At 34.8% G+C, this 27,070-nt stretch overlaps 1 protein-coding gene across 2 annotated transcripts in view; it reads right to left on the reverse strand.

Annotated features, from left to right (window-relative positions):
* The window catches only part of LOC6041811 (tyrosine-protein phosphatase non-receptor type 9), a 107,584-nt gene that overhangs the window by 43,256 nt on the left and 37,258 nt on the right, over positions 1-27,070 (reverse strand). For both annotated transcript variants that reach the window (XM_038259066.1, XM_038259067.1), the window contains exon 3: positions 19,925-20,155. In XM_038259066.1, coding sequence (XP_038114994.1) covers positions 19,925-20,155 — 231 coding nt within the window. The remainder of the gene's footprint in view (positions 1-19,924; positions 20,156-27,070) is intronic.

Here is a 27,070-nt window from a genome sequence, read left to right on the forward strand (position 1 = left end):
GGTTAATCACTCGCACCTAATTCCATCCAATTTGCTGATTTTCACTATTTAAACAACTAAATTTGCAAAACTTTTGATATAAACTTGCTTGCTCACTTCTTATTGAGCTATTTATCACTCGATTTCAGTTGAAAACGCTTTTAATTAGCTTTAATTGAATGTCAAAGTTCTTACCTGCCAACATTAGAGGCACGCTGGAATTAGATGCTGTTCCCCTACTCTGCAGATCGAGTAGAGGCAACACACTTGTCAAAAATAATAATTCTAGAAATTCGTAATTTTTTTGAAAACTTTTGGCTGTTTTTCAACTGTTAAAATTAATCAAAAAGTTGCAGAAACTTTTGCTTTGATATTTCGAATATGTCTTGAAATTTGGCACTAAAAAAATTTTTTTTTGAAGTTCCAACATTCAAAATTTGTTAAAGATCAAATGCATCAATAAACGTTATATGCAATGTATAGTTCACATTGTTTACAATCAATATTAAACGAGTTTTTACAATGAAAAATAAGGATGCTCGACTGAGTTGCATGTAGTTAACCAACTAGAACCGGTGGATCTACAAAGTTAAAAAAAAAAACAATTTTAAATGTTATCATTTAATTTATTGCATTCACTTTTTTCTGTGTTCTACAAACCCAGTATACAAAAATTCTTTTAACATATCAAAATTTCACTACAGTACTTTTTGATTGCAAATTTGATTTTACATCGAAAAATGAAGCTGAAAAATTTTTGCGACCAATCTTTCGAATTTTTGAAAAAATCAGTATTGATTCAAAAATTCATAACTTAAAGATTTTTTGCACAACCTGGAAATTTCTAAAAAGTTGGCATTTGATGTCCTCTAAAACATATTAAGAAATAAAAAAAAATTAAAAATAGTGTTTTTTTTTTGCAAATCATGTTTTAGTGACAAAAAGTTAAATAAAAAATCACCACATTTTTTTACCGTGTATCATTTTTTTCAGTGTAGTCCATATCCATACCTACAACTTTGCCGAAGACAACAAATCGATCAAAAAATTCCTTCAAAAGATACAGATTTTTGAATTTTCATACATCATTTTTGTATGGCCAGCTGCCAAATTTGTATGGAAAATTATATGGACAAACTAATGATGCAAAATGGCTTCTTTGGGCATACCAAAGGCAACAAACAAGTTTCAGCCGGATTAAAAAATACAAAAATTAAAATTTAAGAAAAAAGACCGATTTTGTAGAGAGTTGCTCAAAAGAGTTAAAAGGTAGCTCGGGGAGGTCAGGTATTGTTTCCCATTTCGAATTTTGATAAAAAGTTACCAGAAGCTTGAGAAATAGCAAAATAGTTCAAACTGTCAAAATGCTTATACGTCCTTTTCTCGTGTTGCTCCAGATGTAAGATAAATAATTTTATATTGAGCGATTCTGCAACTCTTCGGAGTGTGTTAAATTGCACGCCTTTATCCATTCTTATCTTGTATCAGATGAGAGTGTTACAAATATACGAATAACACCCAAAAGGAACGATCAAAAGGAACAATCAACTGTACGGTTATATCCGTTTCAGCCCGAGTACTTGTAACCTTGTATTGTCTACGGAGATTTTTTGTACCAGGTTATCATGAATGAACTCGAAACATAAACAGCAGAAGAACCGTGCAGAGGGATCCAACACACGATACAAGGAGGAGGACACTTTCCCAGACCGGAGACAGTCATTGACAGCGAAGGGAAAGCACTCTTCGTTTATTTTGCTGGCGTTGCTTATATTTTATGTCAATAACAGCTATAAGTTCAGCTTGATCCACAAGGACATAAACTAGTTCAAATCCGATAGATTGCCCAAGTTTGCTGGGTGACCGACTTTGGCAGGACAACTACGGGGCAAGGTTGGTTCGGCAGATTCATACGCCCGAATGCGAGCAGAATCGCAGGGCTGGAACCGTTCCAAATTGGGTGCATTGGAATGTGCGCTGGTTATAGCGTCTAATCCTCGGGTGTGCAGTTGAAAGGTTACAGATTAGCATTTTAGGTGGCTCATCCTTCGGGGAAAGCTAATTTGTATGGATCGACAGAGAGCTGGGTGGAGTCGAGCATTATAGTGTTGAGCTTTCGTGGAACGGTTTGTCCATACTTTGTAGCGAAATCCTATTATCCCGTACAAAGCTGGGAGCAGGGGAAAGCTTTCGAGTGGATCACTCATAGTGGAAATCGTAGGGAACGTTGCCAAAAAATTGGAAAACGAGCCAGTTCTGGGAGAAACTAACAAGCAGTTATGTTACTTTCAGCATTGTTACATGCAGTTTGCAGTTGGTGTGGAGCAGGACAGCACAGAAAGTGTGTCAGAAATGTAATACTTTGTTCGAAGAATTCATCCCCTGAAAGAAGTCATAACATGATACGTGCCAGAATTGAGCATTTTGGCAAACACATTCATTCTACTGTGCTCTCTAGTATACCGAATGACCAAATGAATGACAGTTGTCGCCGTCGTGCTAACTTGTCGTACGTGAATTTTGGGCCAAATTGAGTTAAGAACGTCATTTTGTGCAGCTCAAAATGCAAATGCAGATCCCCAAAATTCGATTTCAATCGTGAGATATTGACGAAATCCGAAAATACTCCGTGCATTTTTGTCACTTTACATATTAATGTAGTTTCAATCTTGTCGTGCTATCTTGTCACTCCCTGAAAATTGATGTAAGTGCGGCAACTGGCCAAAGAGATTTCAGGTCAGAACGCGTTTGACGCACGTACAAGTTAGACTACCGTAAACATTTGTAATTATAACTCGGGACTCCAGCAACCAAATACAACCAAACTTCACTGCCCCTGATCGCATAAATGTCCCATATGCATTTTCATCGATTTCGAGTTTTTGATGCACTTTGGTTCAAAATCGTGTGCTCTTTCAAAAGAGCCTATAACATCCAGTACTTTGTTCTAGACATCAGGAGGAAATCCAGTTTTTTTTCGCGAAAACTCAACATGTAGCCCTTATGTATGGGACAATCTTCAAATGTGTTTTTCTCAGCTTGCTGTTTTCGCAAATGGGACATTTATGCGAACATGAGCAGTTCAGGACAATGCACACAATGGTCAGCCAAACAAAACGTGTTTGTTATTGTTTACATTGCGTGCTTTCGGTTTTGTTTATTCAAGGTCAAACATTAAAAGCGTTTTTTCTCGGAACGTCGAAATGGCGGGTGCGACAAAATAGCACGACGACGTCGAGTTGTTCTTGCATCTAAGGGGTCATCCATGAACCACGTGGAAAATACTTTGTCAATTTGTGAACTGTTAACAAAAAAAAAACATTTTGGCATTCTACGGGTTTTTTTTATACGATCCTATGCATAATTTAAAATTTTTGCTGCTTGGGTGTTTTTAGAACCGGAGAAGAAGGAGTATTCAAAAACACTCAAAAAGCAAAAAATAAAAAATTTGTTTGTAGGATCCTTCAAAAAAAAAAAAAACTCAAGAATCATTGTATGAACTTTTGACCAGTTTTATTTTAAATAAAGTAAAATGTTGCAAACAAACAGAATCAATTTCAATTACTTTTAAGAGACCATCCATAAACCACGTGGACACTTTAAGGACGGGGGGTTGAGATTTCCAAAAAAAAAAACAAAGTGGCCACGTGGTTTATGGATGGTCCCTTAATGAATCTGAATCAAACCTTTTGTATTTTTTTGAATGTTTGGTCCATATACAACTAATTTAATCAAAATAATATAATTTTGTAATGAGGCCTGCATTTGAGACGAACTTAAACACGTATTGTAAACATGTTTAAATTGTAGGCTTATTTCTAAAATTTCAAAAAATAAATTCAGCCAATACTTTATGAGATATCGTCATTTGAAAAATAAGAGCCGATTAGGTGACACTAAGAAAATTTCGCTTTACTCAAATTTTATACTTAATGAGGCGACCATCTGTCCAATAAACAAAATCTAGAATGAAAAATTGTATAAAATTTTCTCTGCTTTTCGAGTATTTCTTCATAAAATATTGAAAAATTGCAGCGACAAAAAAACTGATCCTTTTTCGAAAATCTCACCCATAAAATGCCTTTTAGACTGGCTTGTCGTTATATGGAAAATTTAAAAAATGATCAAATCCAACTAGAACAAAGTTTTTTTATGTCTTTTGGGCCTCAAAATAACCCCCCTAAAATGTAGGAGCGATTGATTGCGTCCACACTTTGCGCATTGCAGTTCCATTTTGTATGGGAATTAGTATGGAAAAATCCTCTTTTTACATTTTGATTTTTATCATTTTTATTTTCCACTAAACTTTTCAAACCAACACAATAGCGTTAAAATTGAGAAAATTCTCTAACACTTTTCCCAAGAAAGTATTGTGCTATCTTGCTCCTGTCAAAAGATACAGTGTCCTCAAAACTGGTCTAAAACTTGATTTCCGAGCAAAAAACACGTCTTAGACCAGTTTTTAGAGCGCTGTATATTTTGACAGGAGCAAGATAACACAGTGCTTTCTTCGCGAAAGTTTTAGATTTTTTTTTTTCAATTTTAATGCTATTGTGTTGGTTTGAAAAAATTAGTAGAAAATAAAAATGCTAAAAGTCAAAAAGTAAAAAAGATGGATTTTCCATACTAATTCCCATACAAAATTGAAGTGCAATGCGCAAAGTGTGGACGCAACCAATCGCTCCCAAATTTTAGGGGGTTGTTTAAGCGGCCTGAAAATAACCGAAAAAAACATGTTCTAAAAAATCGACCATCTCGAGCCACCCTGATGCCTATAACTTGACAACAAAGCAATTGGCAAAAAAAAACCGCATTGTATTTTCCAATTTTAATTTTGAAGTTGCAAATACAGTCCAGACTCGATTATCTGAAGGCCTTGGAAAAAAATCACTTCGGATAATAGGGGATGACATTTTTTTTTCTAGAGTTTCCAAATGATATTGATTCATTTGTAGATCCATAAGAAGTAAGAAAAGATTCTGCATTAGCCCAAATTTAAAGTCTTTTTTTCAATCTAAGGTACCAAAATTTAAAATTTACATGTAGATTTCAAGCCTTCGATTGATGAAATTTTAAGTTTTTGGAATGTGTTCTAAATAGTTTAGAATCGATTTTACACGATTTTCAAAGAAAATTTTAATTTTTAGCGATATTTTTTTGCACCCACCTCCCCTGATTTTTTGGGGTTTTTTTAAACAAAGTGGCTGGAGTATAAAAACTTAAAATAAAATTTGCATTAGTCTAATGCGGAAAAAAAATCCGACTTGTAAGAAGTTGTAAGAATTATAAGCATAATAAATTTGAAGTTATTGGTCCTCGGCCTTGGTGAAGGTTTCAGAAAAGATAGAAACATGTTAAAATCAAGCCTTGTTTTCAAATTTGCTTCTAAAATTTTAGTTAAAATCAATTCAAAAAATTGGGTAGGATTTCTTGTTTTTTTTTTTCCTAAAAAATCATAACTCAACGTCAATATTTTTGGCCGTACTTTTCTATGGCTCATAAATTGCGGGGTTTCCTTAAACATCACAAAATTACAAAAATACGCATAAAAGTTCAAAAAATGTATTTTCAAAATGATCAATTTGACTTCTGATAAAAAGGTTTTTTTTTATTAGTTTCCTGATTGTAAAAAAAATTAAATACACATTTCCTTCAATAGAAACCAACAAACCAATAAGTTGCACATCTCAATTCCGAACAAAGGGGTAACCCCCGAGTCACACGAAAGTCAAGACGTGGACAAACGACGTACGCCACGAATAATTGGATTCCACCCACATAAACCGAGCTCCAAAATTCACCAAACCGATGGCATACGCGTGAACACGTAGAAGGCGTAGAGCTAGGGTCACCCGAGTCACGAAGGGGTTTCGGAGGGGAATCGATTCTCGGTGACAAATTTGGCCAGTTCAGGCCCGGTTCCGAATTTGGCGACGGCCCACAGCAAATTCAACACACAATCGAAAACCATCGAATTCTATTCGGAGCGTTGGAATGGGGCGCACGCACGCGATTGACGACTTTTTGTCTGTGATAGAGTGAATAATTGTCACTGATGGCATCGGGTTTCCCGAATATGGGTAAATGGTGGTAAATCAATCTTTGTAATCGACAGAACCGAATGGATCGGAAAATGTCATTATCTCTATCCAGTTCTTAATGAAAATATTGATGGTTTCTGTTATAGAAAAATTTAGAAAAGTCTGAGTTAACTTAATTTAGATTCATCCCATTCAATCTTGACAGTTTTCCCCTTTACTCCACTGTGCAGCGATGTATCGATTTCAGTGAGTGTCACTAAACTTAGCTCGCCTCTCGCTAATTAATCCACCAAGCAGCGAGAGAAGGCGTTACGTCACCTTGATGGTTGACGGTGGTGATTCTCACTTCTCGAACGAATCGAGGCGACAAGAATCAGATCTTCAACTCGAAGTGACATCACTTAATCGTTCTTAATTTGGCGGTGTCGAGAAATAATCATGGGAATAAAACACAAATTGCGTCTTCGATGCACAATAAAATCGCAACCTGTAGACTAATAATAGCCGGCGTAGATACTGCGATTCCAATACCTACGACAACAGCTGACTCACACGCCCACTGAAGCTGAAGTCGCACCTGAGTCAGTCATCGTGAGTCGACGGATGCCGTGCTAGAATGTGTCCCAAAGTCACATCACAGTCGACATCTTGGGTGTGCGATATTAGCGGAACTACTCGACGGGCACCACGACAAACCCAGTGGGGAACATGATATCGCGTACGAGGGGTAGACCGATGCCAGTTTTTTTTTGTATAAACCAGATTAAAGATTTAAAAATTGGCTTCAATTCTGGGATACGATCCTAAAATAGTACAAAGCATACCGTCAATTCGCCCACCTATGAATTTTGAAAAATGTACACATTTAAAGAATATTGTGACTTTAAACCCTCCCTGGATTATTTTAATCATTTGACAAGTTTCGAGTCCAAAACAGGATTTTTAGGTACTTTTTACTCGACCCTCTCCGATCGCAATGTAACTTTGTAAACTGTTATCCTAGGCCATTTTTATGTATATGAGGCCAGTTGTACTCGAGAGTGGCATTGAGAAGGGCGTTATAATTATTGAAGTATTTTGTTGTACAGTCTAGACTCGATTATCCGAAGGCCACGGAAAAAATTCACTTCGGATAATCGACTTTTTTTCGTTTTTTTGATTTTCGAATGTTGGGTTTAAGTATACTGCGCTAAAGTGATTTAAAAAAAATAATCCAAGATGACGGCCAATATGGCGGAGACGAAATATTTTTTTAAAAAATGCATTTTATTATTTAAAAGGCAATCAACTATTCAAATTTGACTAAAATGGGGTCGCAGAACTCGAATTTGATTTATAAATAAAGAAAAAGAAAAAAGGAAAAAAATGTGAATGATTCGATTTTGAAGACTTATAACAATATTTAACAATATTTATAACATGAAATAAACAAAATCCAATAACTTACGCCCTCCTCGAACAACATTCTCGAGTGCAACTGTCTCCATGAACACAAAAATGGTTTACATAAGTCTAGGAAAACATGTCTTCAAAGTTAGTTTGATTCTTCGGCAAAGTTGTAGGTATTGATCAAGAATGATCAGCAAAATGAAAAATAGGTAAAGGGAATGATTTTTTTTGCCGAAATTTTAAATGACAATTTTTTTACAACAAATCATTTTCCAAAAAACCGTATTTTTAGTTTTTGGATTTTTTTTTTTGTATGTTTGGTCAAATTATTATTTTTTGGCTGTGTTTTTTGAAAAAAAAAAAATAGATAGCTTACTCAATTGTTTTAAGCAACCAAAAAGTAATTTATTTTTTTTAATAAAAGCTGATTGAAGTTTGATTTTAGCTAAAAAACAAACTTTAGATTTTTCTGGGAAAAAAAATTACCCATTTTGAAAGCAATAAAAAAGTACTAATTTTTCAACAAAATGCGCCATTTTCGACTAATAAACACTTAAAGTTTAATCAAAGCTAAAAAAAAATAAATGGCGAATATCCAAAATAAAAATCAAAGGTTTAAGATTTTGTATAAGTATGTCTAAGAAACATTGAAGGTTGGACTTCTGATTGCTGAGATACAACGGAAAAAATAAAAGGGGAAATTAAAGTTTTGTAAGTCTTACCCAAACAACGAATATCTCAGCAACTAAAACTTTATGAATTCGTGCTTTCCATTTCATTAGGGTACACAACTTTTGTATACATCCCTCTCACACCTTATGCAAACTGTCATTTGAGTGAAAGGGATACACTAATGTTTACAAAAGTTGTGTGCCCTTTTGAAATGTTAGGCTCCAATTTTCCCGCAAAAAAAAATCTCCGGAATTAAGACTAACATTTTAAGAGGCCTTAATAGAGCAATTCTCTGAGATTTCGGTCATTCGATTTTTTTTTGTATTTTTTTAATCCGGCTGAAACTTTTTTGGTGCCTTCGGTATGCCCAAATAAGCCATTTTGCATCATTAGTTCGTTCATATAATTTTCCATACAAATTTGGCAGCTGTCCATACAAAAATGATGTATGAAAATTCAAAAATCTGTATCTTTTGAAGGAATTTTTTGATTGATTTGGAGTCTTCGGCAAAGTTATAGGTATGGATATAGACTACACTGAAAAAAATGATGCAATATAAAAAATTTGGTGATTATTAATTTCACTTTTTGTCTCTAAAACTTGATTTTCAAAACAACACTATTTTTTATGTTTTAGAGGACATCAAATGCCAACTTTTCAGAAATATCCAGAATGGGCAAAAAATCTTTGACCGAGTTATGATTTTTTGAATCAATACAGATTTTTACAAAAAATCGAAATATTGGTCGCAAAAATTTTTCAACTTCATTTTTCGATGTAAGTACTTTAGTGAAATTTTGATAAAGTGCAACGTTTTCAAGTTATAGGCATTTTTAGTTAACTGTATTGATTCAAAAAATCATAACTCGGTCAAAGATTTTTTGCCCATTCTGGAAATTTCTGAAAAGTTGGCATTTGATGTCCTCTAAAACATATCAAAAAATAAAAAAATAAAAATAGTGTTTTTTTTTGCAAATCAAGTTTTAGTGACACAAAGTGAAATAAAAAATCACCAAAATTGTTTTTACCGTGTATCATATTTTTTCAGTGTAGTTCATATCCATACCTACAACTTTGCCCAAGACACCAAATCAATCAAAAAAATCCTTCAAAAGATACTAATTTTTGAATTTTCACATATCATTTTTGTATGGACAGCTGCCAAATTTGTATGGAAAATTATATGAACGAACTAAAGATGCAAAATGAAAAAAAAAGACCGATTCCGTAGAGAACTGCTGAATATCAAAAACAGTGATTTCCCGTTTTTGGCATCATCCCTATTTTGGCAACATAAAAATCACGCCATGTTGCTAAAAACGGGATGGCAGTGTACTACGTTTACAGATTTTCGAATATGTATAACACATTTTTATGGGACAGCTGTCAAAATTGTATTAAACCTTGAATGGGTGAAATAATGACCTAAAATTTGTTTTCTTTTTGGTTTTAGCAAATTAAAATAAAACACAAATCAAAAACCTTTTGCAGAATTCGTAAATAACATTTAAATGCTTTTTAAAATATCGGAGTGTAGTAAAACTCGTGTTTTTGTAGAACTTTTGAAGTTCTTAATGAAATTTTACAACTATTAACCCTCTACTGCCCAAATTTTTTTTTCGAAAATTTTTATTTTTCGCATGTTCAGGAGGTCATTTTGAGCAACTTTTGTTCTACGAAAAACTTTACTTCTCTTGTTTTATGTTTTTCTTGTTTCATTTTTAGTATTTTAATTTTCATTTATCTTGTTTAGTTTATGTTTGTTTTTGGTAGTATTTGGCCTATTTTAACACCTCCTATCATTACATTTTGCCTATCTAATTTTTTCATGTTTTTACAGTCACTTTTTCAATTTTATACTTGTTTTTTACTTTTTCTGCTATAGAATGGCACCATTATCATTTATATTATAAACAAATGCGTAGAGGCATAGTCTGGGACACTAAAAAATTACTGCATACTTATTTTTACTTAAAATATACGAAATGTAAGTAAAAAACACAGCCAAAGTTGACCCCTAAAAAAATGACATTTATAAAAACATTGGCAAAGTCACATAAAACAAGTAAAACTTCCAACCCTTAAATTTTCTAAAATTCAAAGAGTTCTTCTTTCCAACGCATTTCAAAGATTAAAAATTGGTTGAAAAATGTATTTTTGGCGATTTTTCAGATCGAAGCCCGTCTAAAGGCGGGGTTAGGTTGTAGAGGGTTAATACGGTCCAAAGTCCAAACATTTTAATTCTAAATTTAATTTTTTTACATTTTTAGTGATAGATTTAATGTAATTTTTTTAATTTTTCTTCGGAAAATTTTACAAAGCTTTCACATTTTGACATTGCAATTTAGAAAACTGCTTTTAAACTGGGCTCTCGATAACGGGGCTGTAGCCCAGTTTAAAAGCAGACAAAAGTCAAAAACAATAACAAACAAAAGGGGTCAGTGGATGCAAAAAAAAACAATGCAAACAAATTAAAAGTTTTTAAGTTATCATTAAATTTCATGCCATGTTGAAAGAGTATTTGGAGAGTACGCTCTGGAAGCGTTTTTGAGGTACCTTCTTATTTATTTTTGTAGAGAAAATATAATGCATCGATGTTCCCCTCGTCAATTGAATGACTAAAATCTGGAAGAACTATTTTAGCGAGCAGTATTCGATAACTGGGCGACGTTCTCAGCTCATTTACCGAACAAGTACTATACTTCAAATTTAATTCTTTGCATTTCAAGAGCTGAGAAACTTACTACATATTCGATTTTCTAGGTCTTGGAATGAAAATAGAAGAAAATTTTATCAGCATTTTTTTCAGAAAGGGTCAAACTTTTATGATTCAAACTTAAAAAAAATTAACAATTTTTTGAAAAAATAAATATTTTTTAGCTATTGAAATTTATGAAAAAAAACATGTTTTTATAGCTTAAAGAAACTTAATGATTTTGAGAAACATTTTTACCTAATAGTTTTTCATTTTCTTTCATTTCATTTATTTCGTTGTTTAAGCATTACTTGTGTGAAATTACTATCCTAAGCTGAGATGTGGACTACCTTTCAACAGTTGATTAACAAAGACTTAACAGTTGGGAGCAAAGTTTGCGGGTACATAAAGAATCGAGTACATCTACTGAAGGAAAAAAAGTTACAAAATAACCTTCAAAAGCACCTAATAGTATTAAAGTTAGGCAAAAGAGTTCAAAAATTGAGCTAAACTAAGTTTTTGACTAAAATCTGGAGGAACTATTTTATTTGAACCCTTTATTAGTTTTAAGATTCAGAAAAAAATCTTATTTGTTGATAATTAATATTACATAACTTTTTCATTAGATGAAACCATTGAGAACCCATCGATGCACCCCTCTGTCCCAGTCCCAGGCAGTGATGTTTACATTCTGAACCCCACTCTAGCAACCTGTGTGCGCGCGTGCTCGTGTGCAACCCTACTTACTCACTCACTCTACAACAACAACCCGCATGCTATGTGTGATAGTTATCTAATCAGCGAATCGACGGATGACCGACGGGGAACACACCTCTCTCTATCTCAGCCGGCCTGCTGGAATTTGCCGTTTCCTCCCGCGTGCTTGTTGATTGTTGCGATGATTCTAATGTTGCTGTTTACAAAATATTCCTCCCTTTCCTGCCTGGTCTCGGATCGACTGGAGAATCGTCGGAAATTGATGATTTCGGGAACTTCCGAGGTGTTTAAAAGTCGTCACTATAACTTCACCTTTTGATCTCTTGTTTTCTGAGAGTAAATTCTTCCTTTCACGCTCCAGCGATCACTGCTAACCACTTGGGCGAAGTATTCAACTTAAAACTCGTCACACCGTATTCTTCGGTATCTGGCTGAGACTGATCACTCCGCGTCGTACGGTACCCTGGCCAGAGTCACTTCTCGCGAGTTGCATACTCAATTGCGAAAAAATAAACAAAACAACAACCCGAAAATAAGCTCACGCTGACACCGGCCAAAAACATGCGCCAAGCGCTGAGGAGAGCTTAATTTAGAAATACACGCACTCTGTGTCATTGGACAATCGCGCGCTGACGGGGTTCCAAGAGTTGATGAGCTCAACGCGCCAAACTTTGATGCGTAGCAAGTTGTCAACAGTTTTTCGCGGTACGCACCGACCTCCTTACGCAGCGAACCTCCCCAGAAAACGTGTCCACACCACCGGAAACAGATTAGAATACAACAGCAAAAAAAAACTTCACACCGAAACCGACGACGACGACTTGGTAGACGAGCTACTCGCTACATACTGAATGGAAGAACGTCGCCGCCCTCGCGGAATCTCGCGCGACAAAACGGCCGTCGTCGCGGCACACGTTTTAGGGGCTGTTGGGCCAGCGCAGTGTTGGCAGATTCGCGGTACACAAGTAGCAGCGAGCAGGCCGGTACCGGGAAAGTTTGCACTGAAGCAGTTCAATACGGGGAGCGAACGGGCGATTCGCGAGAACGCGAACGGTTTACAGTGAAACCCTTGATTGGATTTCGCGAAATTTTCAGGTTGGTTTGTGCACGATCGAGTTGGAGTTTCAGTTTAGCGTTGAGGTGACGACGTTCATAATTGGCATGATTTTTTCTTTGTTGAGGGCTGAGTTTGTATCCCACAGTTCCAAAAAGGTTGATTTGGAATTAATTTGACTAAAGTTAATTTCAAACATTAGATTTAATATTCCTTGATAAAAAATCATTTTAAAAAAATTCCGAGCTGGAACATTAAATTGAGCCATTTAGCCAGCCAATGGTTAAATTCTCCCTGTCTCAAAATATTAAGAGTAAATTAAAATTTTGAGCCTATCATTTTCACTATGTATTTTTTTTTTTTGGTTCTGGGTTTGTTATTTGCAATAGGCTTCATCCATAAAGTACGTCACGCAAAATCAGCCAAAATTTACCCCCGCCCCCTCCCCCCCTTTGTCACGCTTTCCCTATACTTATAACACGCAATGTCACACTTTCTCAGACCCCCTCCCCCTAAAGCGTGACATACTTTATGGATGACGCCATATCATCAAACTTTGGTAATTTCAATTCAATATGCTTTTTCAACAATATTTTCACACTAAGCTGATAGATAATAGGGGAAATATGCCCTTTCTAATCAAACACCAATCTTCGTCATATGGAGAGTTTGATGCTCGATTAAAGCTCCAAAAATGCTATTTAGGCTATAAACTTTCCAGCAACAGCGCCGCCGCAAGTAAGCACGCAAATTTATGCCATTTACAGGCCAAAAAGATCAAATTTAATGCACTTTTGATCATAATTTCTATTTTGCGAGACCATTTCTCATCATTTTGGTGGCACACACATCCACTCAAGATGAGAGCTTAACTGCTTAACGAAAGTCGCCATCAATATCTTTTCACTTGCGCTAACGATTTCAAAGCACTTAAGATATGAAATTGCTGCCAACTACCAGCAACATGTTCTTTTGAACATTCCAGGGTGACCACTCAAATTCCATTTTCAAATTCCCGACTTTTTCCAGAATGCTCAAATAACAGGCATTTCTTATCTAAAGAATGATTTCAAACAAAAAACTTTCTATAAGAACAGTCAATATTAACCAGCGAAAAAAAATCACAATGAATTTTAAAAATATCCAAATATAAGCATTTTTTGTAAATACAAAAACTAAACAATAAATAAAAAAAACCCTTCAAAAATGGAATTTTATTATTATGATTAAGAGTAGAAACACAAACAATTTGTCTTTGAAAAAATAATCGAAAGTTCAACAATACTTATAACTTCCATGTTATTTTTTAAATTGACAAACTTATAGTTTTTGATACTTCGTTTCAACTGAAAATGACAAAAAGTTAAAGATAACTGAACTTAAAATAGCGTTCCTATTTTTTCAAAACTGCATCATCATTTTAAATCAAAGAATGATTGAAACATAATTGCTATTATTATTCATTCAAAGGATTTAGAAAAAATGTCAAGGAATTCAAAAAAAATGTTTTTGACAAGTTCCCTTTTTAATTTTGTAATTTTTGATATTAAATTTTCTAATCAATTTTAAATTATCTAGTGGTCAGTATTTAACTGTTTTTTTTTTCAATGAAAATTAAGTTTGATATGATTTTATGTTTTCCCACTTATTTTAAGCAAAATAATTGAAGAAACAATTTTTTTAAACAATTTTGCAATAACTAAAAATTTCTTGGATTATATATTTTGCAATTTCAATATTTTCTTTATGTTTCCAAAACGTAAAAAAGTTTTACAATTTTGGATTTTATTCGATATTTAAGTATTCCGAAAACTGAAAATCAAACTTTATCTATTTACCCATACTCACAAAAAAAGTTCAAGAGCAACATTTGGAAAAAATATATTTTTAATTACTAAATAAATTTCGTTAAACAAATAAAAATATTCACAAAAAAAACATTGACAAACTCAAGTTGGAATCTAAATATCCAATTATGTGACAAAATGAAATAGAATCATAATTCTAAGCCGGCCATTAGGCTCTATTTTTATATTAGTTTTTCATTAACTTTACCTCTTGTTTGATGAACAAAAATTAAAGCGATCATTTGATTCATAAAAAATATTATGAAAATCTGTGTCAAAGACTCCAATATTCATTAAGATTTTGAATGCCTTTAACAGCTTTTCTATACTCGAATATATTAAAATAGTGAAAAGAACCTTAAACTAAAAGTAAGTTACTAAAGCAGAAATTAGTGAATTCAATTTGAATATTTTACAAAATATTACAAAATTATTCAAGAGTTAAAAAATAATTTTCAATCAATTATGCTCAGAATTCCCGACTTTTCCCGATTTTTTGACAAAAAATCATAAATTCCCGACTTTTTCCCGATTTTTGGCGGATTTTGGCGAATTCCCGACTTTTTCCCGACTTTCCCGATTTCCCGACTTGAGTGGCCACCCTGACATTCGTTAGTCACTCACTTGAATAATAATCCCAAAACATGTAAATAATTAGCAAGCGCCATCAAAAAAACTCGCTAAGTCATTTGACGTTTGAATTTTGACGACCCATTCCAATCGAAGACTGAAGAAAACCGAGCGAGAAGCGAAGGGTGGCCACCAACACCACCAGCAGCGCCTGTTGAAGTAAGCCAGTGATTCCAGGAAACTTTCGCTATAAATGCTACTTTTCGTGAGTGTTCGCTTAAAATTTCATCAATTTTGGCAGCACTCAAAAGAGATTTCCAGCATCATTCAAACACGAGCAGTTATTAGGATTAAAATGGGTATATTTCCCTTAGTATAAATGCTATGAGAATAGGCATACTTGTAAAATATAGTTTGAAGTTAAATGGTAAAACTCTTAATATAAGTCTTGATTACCGATTTCATAACTATTTTTTTTAAGCTCGTTTCACAGTAAAAGGAACAATGCAACGAGGAAAAATATTGTTTAGCCATAATAATATTGTGAACTCCGCCGTGTCAGTATTCGTCGATTTTCACGTCAACATTACTCAAAAAATAGCCTAACATTTGAAAAAGTCGTAGGAAACTTTAAAATTTTAAGTCTCGATACAAATTGTAGGAAATTTTCTCAGCTCTCCAAAAATATGTTTTTCTGTGTGGTTTCCTTCATAAAGAATTAAAAAAAACGAAAAATATTAAAATTTTCGAAAATTATAACATAATATTGACAATAACTCCGAAATATTATCAAAAATTAAGTGAAATACTTTTCATTTGCAAAATGTTTGAAACAGTCATAAAATCTATGTTTTCATTGTATTTGTTATGTTTTTAAAGCTTTGAATCTTATAATTAACTCAATATTATTAATTGGTGATAATCAACACTTCAATCTAAACAAGTATAGAAGTTTTTAGTTTGCTTAACAGAAATTAAAAAAAAGTACTTTGCTGAGCTTTGGATTTTATATGCACACCAATTTTCAACCCAAAAAAGCAAGCTAATCCACTTTAATGACCACCGGGTCTTTTGTGGTCTCTGTTGCAAGTTTCTGCTCATTTCTTGGCGTCCGAAGGTTATGTGTGGTGAGTCATCCAAAACCTCTTTCACGCAAATGGACCGACGTTTTACTTCCCCATCCGATAGAAGATCAGGAGGATAAGGCGGGAATCGGACCCGCGCCTTAGGGAGCGTTCTTTTATTACGTAACGCAGTAGGGGGAGGGGGGGTCGGAGGCCATGTTACGCTCCATACAAAAATTTTAAAATTTGTATGGAAATTTTGTTACGGGGGGGGGAGGGGGTCTAAAAGTCCGATTTTTCGCGTTACGTAATAAAAGAACGCTACCTTATAGCAACTCAGAGATCGGCAGCAGAAGCCGCTAACCACCGCGCCACGAGGCCCGCCCCACCCAAAATAATTCAAAATAAGTAAGTCTTTAATGAATATATTTTTTATTTATTGTTTTATATGACATGACAAGAAAAGCATAATAAAATTAATTTTTGATGGAAATAACAAGAAACGACAAGAAATAAAATAATACCAATCAATGAAAATATTTGATTTTGAAATAATTTGACTAAAAAGTCCGAGCTGGAACATTAAATTGAGCCATTTGGCCAGCCAATAGTTAAGTTTAGAATTTCATGTAACATATTAAAAAATATTTTACAAATTTTCTTATAGTCACTACTGGGGAAAATCGAGACTACAGATTGAAGATGTACAGGAGAAGTAAACTCAAATTTTAACAATTTGCTGAATACTGAATTTTAAATTTAATGCTGTATAATTCTTATCGATTTCTAAGTAATCTGATCCAAAATTTTCAGACCAAAATTTGTTATTTTATTAATTCGGGAATTCCCGGGACTAAATAAAAAAAATCCCGGGATTCGGGATTTCCCTGTTATGAAAAAAACGGGGATTTTGTCCCAAGAATTCCCGGAATGAACAAACCTTATTAAATAGCTTGTGTGATTTTGAGGAAAAGAAATCCTCTAGCCCGATTAAACTTTACCATTTATAGACTTTATCGATTAACTCAAAATGTAGAAAATAGTTCGCAGAATATTTTCTCAAAATAACATGTCAGCATTTGTTTGACTTAATCAGAAATAAATGCAATTTCGTAAAATTAAAAGCAAATTTCTCTATTTGAACGTCTAAGTTCAAGTAAAAATCTTGACGTAGCGACCGACAAAACCGTTGATTTTTAAGCGAATCTTCTCTTTTTTTAGTTTTTTTATGTTTCATAAAAGTTCAATGAAAAAAAAACATGAAAATCCATTCTTCAAAACAGCCATTTTATCAAAATATTGAAAAAAGCGAAAAAGCCGTTCATTTTAACAAGCGAGCGAAAATAAGCGGATCCTGAAACGAGCGGTTTTGCCCACCTTTGAAAAATTCGTATTTAGGGAATCTTATGTATAAAAAAGTGAAACAAAGAAATGGGTTATTTTTTTTAAAGTGTTACTTTTTTTCCTGAAAAGTCCTAGAGGTACAGATTACTGATAAGCAGCTTTTTTGTGTTTAAAGACTACTTAACACTATGATCTATTGACATTTAAATATCTGCAATTAAAATTAAATTAAAAAATTTACTTACATCACAAGAGAAAAAATAATTACTGCTGAGGTAAGTTGAAAATACGTAAAATTGTTGATTTTACCAAAGCATAATACAAACTTATAACTGGGACAATTCTGGAATTTTTTTTAAAGGTTCAATAAACCAAATTGTCAGTTTTTGCTTTTTGGGTGTTTTTTAATACCTCTTACTCAAGGCGTTTTCAAAAACACCCAAAATGCAAAAACTGGAAATTTGGTTTATTGGACCTTTTCAAAGCAAAAAAAAAATCCAGAATTGTAGACAAGAATAGCGATATAGTCAATTTAAAAAAAAATACCGCATAAATTCAAATTTAGCTTATTTTTTTTTTAAGCAATTATTTAAATCTAAACCTTTTGCGGTTTTAATTGTAAATATAATTCAAGCATGAACTATAAACTAAACTCAGTGAGATGCTTAATTTTTTATCTGAACATCGGATTTTGTTGACCAGAGAGAAAAAAACAAAACTGCCAACACTTGTGTCCTTCCTGCGCTGTTTCAATCATCCCACCGTCGTCGTCGTCGTCGTCGTGAGAGCTACGCGCCGCGACGCCAAGGTGTGCACACAAAACAAGTAAACAACAACAGCCAACAGACTATCCCAAGACAGTCAGTAGTGGTGGTGATGGCAACGCGTCGTTGTGTCAAGTGCGAAAAGACGTCCGACGTCATCGATGTTTTCGCGGCTACTCATTGTTTGCTCGGGGTACAGGGGTCCACCGAATTTGAGTCACTTTTGAAAAGTTGAGATTAAATTCTAAAATTTAAATTTAAAAAAAATGTAAGATGTAATGCATTTTAAAAACGTTGAATTCAAAATTAAAAAAAAAAGCAAAATAAGTTCTTGCAAATTGCGCAAAGTCTGTATCGCTCCAGCAGTGTGTGGGTAGTCGCGACCCGGTACCGCGCATTAAGTTTTGGCTTGCGCTAAACACTTCTGCGAAGTAGAAATTCTAAGAAAAACATCAACAACCCAACACATCGTCACCACGCCACGCTGTTGCTGCTGTTAAGGAGCCCACATAAAACGTGAGGAAATGTTTACAATTCTGTTTGAATATTCCGCAACTTGACGTTGATTGCGCTGCCGATGGCTGGCGCCACTACTGTCTGAGGTAAAAGTTTTTGGTGCGTAGTTTGCGGATCGAAAACAACGACTTCGAGAGCGAATATTGACGAATTAGCATCGTTCTTTGAACAGTTATTTAGTGCCATTGATTAGCGAGATTTCGGGCGAGTTATCAAGCTAAATTTCAACACCTGCAAAAGGCGATGATTTTTAAAATTCAAAAATTCATGTATTACTAAAGTTGTGCAATGTTACCCACCAGCCAGGGGATGTGCCACTTTGCGACCTAATTAGAAGCACACGCCCACACCAACACAAATTCTCTCTCCCTGAAGGTTGACTGCGGCCGCAAAACGGAACCCTGTGGTGACAAACTGGCTGGCTGGTTGGCAAGTTGATTTATTGCCTGTCAAGTTTGGTATGGTGAAAAGATGATTAAGTTTGGCCGAAATTAGGCCGCTGGCGATATGGGTAAGTTAATTATAATAATTATCGATGAGAACGAAAATTGTGATTAAATTGGGTATCGAGTGACGATTATTTGTTTTAAATTTGAAAAATAAGATTTGAAATTCCTCAAACCGAAAATTCTTTTTAAAAGATCTTTAAACCTTAACATTTTAAAATCTTAAAATCTTAAAATCTTAAAATCTTAAAATCTTAAAACCTTAAAATCTTAAAATCTTAAAATCTAAAAATCTAAAAATCTAAAAATCTAAAAATCTTAAAATCTTAAAATCTTAAAATCTTAAAATCTTAAAATCTTAAAATCTTAAAATCTTAAAATCTTAAAATCTTAAAATCTTAAAATCTTAAAATCTTAAAATCTTAAAATCTTAAAATCTTAAAATCTTAAAATCTTAAAATCTTAAAATCTTAAAATCTTAAAATCTTAAAATCTTAAAATCTTAAAATCTTAAAATCTTAAAATCTTAAAATCTTAAAATCTTAAAATCTTAAAATCTTAAAATCTTAAAATCTTAAAATCTTAAAATCTTAAAATCTTAAAATCTTAAAATCTTAAAATCTTAAAATCTTAAAATCTTAAAATCTTAAAATCTTAAAATCTTAAAATCTTAAAATCTTAAAATCTTAAAATCTTAAAATCTTAAAATCTTAAAATCTTAAAATCTTAAAATCTTAAAATCTTAAAATCTTAAAATCTTAAAATCTTAAAATCTTAAAATCTTAAAATCTTAAAATCTTAAAAAAATCTAAAAAAACGCCTTACCTTCAACAGGGTGAGTATTTTCTGCGACAGGTCGTAGTCAAAGTTGGAGTACTTGGAGGTGCTCATGTCGTAGATGAACACCAGGCCGGCCTTCTGCGTGTCCGCACTCTGCAGGGCCACGTCCAGCTGGTACACCACGCCCTGGAGCGTGGTTTTGTGTGTGACGATGTCCGGGTAGTGCAGCTGAGCGGTGAACAGCGCGATGGCAGCTCCGCTGGCATCCCGGCCGGGCTAGAATTTAAAGAAGACACACGCAATTAATCATCGCCGGGAGGATCTGGGCTGCAACAAAATAAAGAAAAAATCGAAAGTGAATTTGACCACACAAGACAACAAACCTTGCGGGGTGAAAGTTTATTAAATGGTTGTTTTTTTTTTTTTTTTTTTTTTTTCACTTCTCCGGGTTTACCCAGCTGAAGTCAGCCGTGGCCGTCAGATAAGACCCGGACAGTTTTGTGGCGTGCACAATTGCTTGGTTGGTTTTGGGTTGATTTTTTTGTTTGCTTTGGTTCCGGATGGGGGCCTATTGAAGACGAGCGTTTGCAAACTTGGACAGTCTGGCAGAAAGGCCCCGGAACCGCATTTCACGTGAGTAAGCTCTTTCGGCTTCGGACGACGGAACACAATCAGCAGCCGACTGTGAAAATCATCCCACGCGTCCTGGAAGAGATCTTCAAGGCTGGTGAGGTAAATTGATTGCGGGCGTCACTTGGGCTGGCAGCTGATGAGCAACTTTCTAGCGAGGGATATTGCCTTGGAAAGAGATACTCATCATTGTCCTGAACAATTATTGGGGGAAAATTTACATGGTCTAATAACAATACAGGTCAAATTGAATAATTCTGACAGTTCTATTGATTTAACGAATCGATGAACAGATATATACTGTGTTATTTTGCCAATTCATTATAAATTTCCTTCTAGACTTAAAAGTTCAAGATATTATTTAGACTTTTGAAAGCGGATACATGTCAATGACTATTTGTATTTCCTTGTACAGGAATCTTTTTTGGCAAAGAAAGCCCACGTTCAATTAGTCACCACCTTCGACGGTGATAAGTCATCGCAGCGCAGTTTCTAGACACGTCAACGTCCTTCAACAATGCGAATACTACGTTAGCGAAACGCACTCGCTAACTGATGCCGGTGAGGTGATAATTTCGCCTATTCATTCATTCATGCAACTACCGCGCGCGCAGTCAGGGTCTTTATCATCACTTAATCCCAATAATGAGTAAACCACGTAACTCTCAGGGCTCTCATCCTCTCTCTTTCTCTCAACAGGGGGCGCGTAGAAATTGCAAACTTTCTCCACGGCGCTTTTCTTCTTCTTCTATGTTGTTGTTGTTTTTCTTCGTCTTCTTCGATACACTCATTTTAGCTGCGAAACGCGATTGCGATTGGTGATTGCACACACTAGCTGTGCATTACCCGCAACTACTCGAGCTCGCACTCACACACTCGTACACCGCTTGAAGCTGGTGGTTGTGTTGCGACTTTGTTGCGACCCCCGTGCTGCCGATTGTAATGAGTCAATAAATCAAGCAAAGCAGCTTTTTGCTTCTGCATTTTCCAAATGTTTTCACCGCAAATTTATACGCACAATAAGATCGAGCGAATGGGCCCCCTTCTTCCGTCGAATCTCCCGCTGGCACTGCTGATGAACCTAATTTCGACCCACCGTGGATGCATTTTGGGCCTAGGCGAATTTCTACAATTAAATTTAAATGAGCCGTCGAGTTTCGCGAGATGAAGTCCGCCTCGCCATATGTTGTTGCTGTGTTGCAAGCGATCGGCAATTGAAGAGATCAATATCCTAGACAACCGCGCCGCGGCCGCACTCAATGCAGCGGCAAGTTGTCGGCTTTTGCCGTCAGCTGTTTTTGATTTGTACCGTTTTTTTTTTGAGTTTCGGTTGGCTCTTGTGCGAAGCGTTTTTCAAATTTGGGCGAATTATGGCATGGCACGTTTCTCTTTCATTTAAGCCAAGCGAAAACGTTGTTTTATGATTGGTGTGAAATGGTTATGCACACGTACAGCGAACTTACACATACAAACACATACGCTGCAAAAAGTACGCAGGCATTTTTGATGTAGCTCAGCGATTAGATAATCTACTAATTTGATTGAGTATTGCGAACAAAAACAGCAATTGGATGATCAACTTTCTGACAGAGCTGCTTTAAGCTACACCCAAAATTCAGAGTAGTGAGAATCGTTCCCTCAAAATTTATTGAGGGCTCAGTGCCAAAATCGAAAGAATAATGCTATGAATTCACACCATCATAACAAATGTGTTCATTCGTTGAATGAAACAATAAATCTCCAACAAGTGTCATACATCGACATCTAACCACTCCTTAGTCACCAAGTTGTGATGGCCGAGGCAGTTAAGTCTTAGGGTTAGTATGTCAAAGGTCTCTGGTTCGATTCCCAAAGTTCGACACTTTTGGTTTTTTGTTTGACGGATGAACTTTTTTTGCAAATGAACCTCGAGAGAATAGTTCTTTCGCTCATCTCAAGCTGTGTTCTCTGTGTCCGTGAATGGAACCACTATTCTCTCGACTCGAGGCCATTGTTCTCTCGGACCTTGCTGCCCAGTTTTGGGTGTACCAACTCAAAATCCGTATAGTAAGCCAAAAATCCGTATAGATAGCCGATTTGAGTCCATGGTAAAACAACAACTGTTTAGGAGATATGTTGGTAAATTTTGGAATTTTGGTCCTGAAAAGATAAATCCGTAAGATATTTATAGCTTAACAAATTTAATTTTGATATCAGATAGCTTGAACAACATTCTTAGAATAAAATACGATTTGCTGGAACAAAACTTCATGTTCCTTCAATGTTTTGTCAACTTAGATTGTCAATAGATTTTGATCATCTTAAAACAAAATCAATCCCACGATACTTCAAAAGGTCTTGCATTTTTTTTTTTTTTGTATTTTCTTCCAAGCTTTTTAATAATTTTCTTACAAGAATTTTGTAAATATAAACAGCAATTCCATTTGAAAAAAAAGTTCTCCGATCGGGCTCAAAATTTTTCTGGGGGTTCCTTGGCCAAAATAATTAGACCCGTATTTTTTTGTTTGGCCATTAGGGTGACCTACATCTTGCTAGGGTGGTTTGAAAAATGGCAATTTTCGTCATTTTTCGCAAAAATCACTTTTTTCGAAAAATCATATCTCCGCGCCATTTCATCCAATTTTAGCTGTCTTAGTCGCAAAAGAAAGGTGATGAGTTTGGCTATTTGGGAAAAATAGTAAGAAGTTCCAAAAATCTAGCTGAACTATTGAAAAAGTCGTATGAAAACTTAAAATAGCGTTTTGCCCGAGTCTGGACCAAAGAGCCTACGTCTGAAAATATTTTTATTGGATTCCTCGGAAAATTTCACAAAAAATATCAAAAAATTGGCGATGTCGAACCGTACGTTTCGGAGATATGATTTTTTGAAAATAAAAACTGAGTTTTTCGACGCGCCACGCGCAAAAACAGGAAAATGACGAAATCGGCCAAAAATCAACTTTTTTCACTAAAACTGCGATAACTTTAAAATTTCAGCGATGACCTATAGATGTTATAGTACCAAAAGTTGCGTCTTTCAATTACGAAAATTTTGATACCCAAACATGTATAGGTCATCGCTGAAATTATAAAGTTATCGCAGTTTTAGTGAAAAAGTTGATTTTTTGCCGATTTCGTCATTTTCCTGTTTTTGCGCGTGGTGCGTCGAAAAACTCAGTTTTTATTTTCAAAAAATCATATCTCCGAAACGTACGGTTCGACATCGCCAATTTTTTTCAATTTTATGTGAAATTTTCCGAGGAATCCAATAAAAATATTTTCAGACTTAGGCTCTTTGGTCCAGACACGGGCAAAACGCCATTTTAAGTTTTCATATGACTTTTTCAATAGTTGAGCTAGATTTTTGGAACTTCTTACTATTTTTCCCAAATAGCCAAACTCATCACCTTTCTTTTGCGTCTAAGACAGCTAAAATCGGATGAAATGGCGCGGAGATATGATTTTTCGAAAAAAGTGGTTTTTGCGAAAAATGACGAAAATTGCCATTTTTTGAACCACCCTAGCACTATGTAGGTCACCCTAATGGCCAAACAAAAAAATACGGGTCTAATTATTTTGGCCAAGGAACCCCCAGAAAAATTTTGAGCCCGATCGGAGAACTTTTTTTCGGTTTAGGCTCTTTTCAAATGGAATTGCTGAAATGTATATTGGTTGGTTATTAATATAAATATAATTATAAATAACTAACTCACACGAAATCGGGAAAAGTTGCCCCGACCCCTCTTCGATTTGCGTGAAACTTTATTCTAAGAGGTAACTTGTGTCCCTGATCACGAATCCGAGGTCCGTTTTTTGATATCACGTGACGTAGTAGCGGTACGACCCCTTCTATTTTTGAACATGCGAAAAAAGAGGTGTTTTTCAATAATTTGCAGTCTGAAACGGTGATGAGATAGAAATTTGGTATCTAAGGGACTTTTATGTAAAATTAGATGCCCGAATTGATGGCGTACTCAGAATTCCGAAAAAAACGTATTTTTCATCGAAAAAAACACTAAAAAAGTTTTAAAAACTCTCCCATTTTTCGTTAATTAACTATAAAATTTTGGAACATGTCATTTTAAGGGAAATTTAATGTACTTTTCGAAGGGCCATTTTTTATTTAGAACATTTTTTTTCATTTTAAAATTTATCGCGATTTTACAAAAAAGTAGATTCGAAAATTTCATTAAATTTTCCATAAAATTACATGTTCTAAAAAAATTTACAGTTTAGTAACGGAAAATGGCAGTGAGTGGCTTTTTTAGTGTTTTTTCGATGAAAAATACGTTTTTTGGAATTCTGAGTACGCCATCAAATCGGGTGTCCAATTTTACATAAAAGTCCCTTTGACACCAAATTTCTATCTCATCACCGTTTCTGGATGCAAATTATTGAAAAACACTTTTTTTCGCATGTTCAAAAAAGGAAGGGGAGCTATCAAAAAACGGAACTCGGATTCGTGATGAGGGACAAAAGGTACTCCTTAGGACAAAGTTTCACGCAATGAAACGTTCGAATAAAAAAAAATGTTGAAAAGTAGCATAGATGTCAGTGCTGAAAAGTAGTAATTTTCAACAATTGTTTTGAAAAGTGTTACAATTCGATTCTGTTATTTTTGACATAGAAAAAAATGCTGTTTTGTTGTTCGAGAATGACAGAAAAAATAAGTAGTTTTATGACGGAATTGCAAAACAGAAGAAATATTTCGGTATTGGCGGATGCAGGGTCAAAAAAAAAATATAAAAAGTATAAAAAATTAAATTACAATTTCAGCCATTAGATTTTCGGAGAAATACATGCAACAAGCTTTTTTGCAATTTGCAAAGGAAACTACTTTATAGAAATTTTTATAATGTGCAACTTTCTCGAGATATGGCCACATGAAATTTGATTGGAATTTTGAAAATGGTTTAAATTCGCACTCAAATATTCCTAAAAAATAAAAATAGAATTGAAAAAATGTTTTTTTTCTGAAAAAAATAGTCAAAAAAAATAGTGAATAATCCTCATCAATATCTACAACTTGGCCGAAGACGTTTAATCGATCAGAAAATATAATCAAAAGATTCAGATTATCTATGTTTGATTCAGAATTCGCTGCCACAATTGTAAAGAGACTTGTAAGGGTGAACCAATGACACAAAAAGGCTTCTTCGGTTATAGAGAAAGGCCCTTAAAAACTTTGAGCCAAATCAAGAAAAACAACTAAAATACATTTCTTGAATTCGGAGAGAATTGCTCATATGTGAAATGCTTCTACAAACAACATGCAGAAATCCTTGTAGAAACCTAGTAGGTTTGATTAATCAAGATTTTTTTTTTTTTAAATCCAATATGGCCGACCGAGTATGATACTTTATACAGTCTTAAATACCATCAAGTATATTTTTCTTTGAAAAAATGCGATTTGTTGAAAAAACTAGAGTATCGTCAAAATATATATTAGGGTGTTTCATCCAAACAAAAAAGTTCTCAGAATCAGGCAAACCGAGGTTCCCCTAGTAGAGGATACCCATAGGGACTCTCATGCCAAATATCAGCCCATTTGGTTGAGAATTGGCCTGTCCCCAGCGGTTTAAAGTTTACATGGAAATTACTATGGGATTTTTGTGCTTTTCGTTCAATCGTTCCTACAGGTCTGGGGACAACATGGATTCACTCGGAATAAAGACAGGTGTGTAGGGGATGGTCCAATGAACACATTCCAGAAGGAATTAGGGTTGTCCATTCTGTCCCCAAAGTGCGCATTGGATAGACGTCCGGTGTCTCCAGAATCAACGATTCATCCTTCAAATGTACGCATTGTCCTTAGTATGCTATGACGGCTAGCTGAAAATTACGACGCCCCATGTCAGACGGTGAACACGTGGAGAAGCATCGAATGCATTATTATTTCAAAATCATCATGTTACGTTATTTGGAATAGTTCAAATTGTTACAGGAACATTAAAAGTTATAATTTTATTACTTCAAAGTATGTTTCTGAGCCAAAACTTGAGTGTATGCTCTGCTACGTGTTCACCGTCTGACATGGGGCGTCGTAATTTTCAGCTAGCCGTCATAGCATACTAAGGACAATGCGTACATTTGAAGGATGAATCGTTGATTCTGGAGACACCGGACGTCTATCCAATGCGCACCTTGGGGACAGAATGGACAACCCTAATTCCTTCTGGAATGTGTTCATTGGACCATCCCCTACACACCTGTCTTTATTCCGAGTGAATCCATGTTGTCCCCAGACCTGTAGGAACGATTGAACGAAAAGCACAAAAATCCCATAGTAATTTCCATGTAAACTTTAAACCGCTGGGGACAGGCCGATTCTCAACCAAATGGGCTGATATTTGGCATGAGAGTCCCTATGGGTATCCTCTACTAGGGGAACCTCGGTTTGCCTGATTCTTAGAACTTTTTTGTTTGGATGAAACACCCTAATATATATATATTTTTTTGAATATTACTTTATAAAAGAATGAAGGGCACCTCTGCAAAGATTGCATCATTAGTTTGTCCATATAATTTTCCATACAAATTTGGCAGCTGTCCATACAAAAACGATATATAAAAAAAAACAAA

This window comes from Culex quinquefasciatus, chromosome 3 (genome assembly GCF_015732765.1).
Source record: "Culex quinquefasciatus strain JHB chromosome 3, VPISU_Cqui_1.0_pri_paternal, whole genome shotgun sequence".
Lineage (NCBI taxonomy): Eukaryota > Metazoa > Arthropoda > Insecta > Diptera > Culicidae > Culex > Culex quinquefasciatus.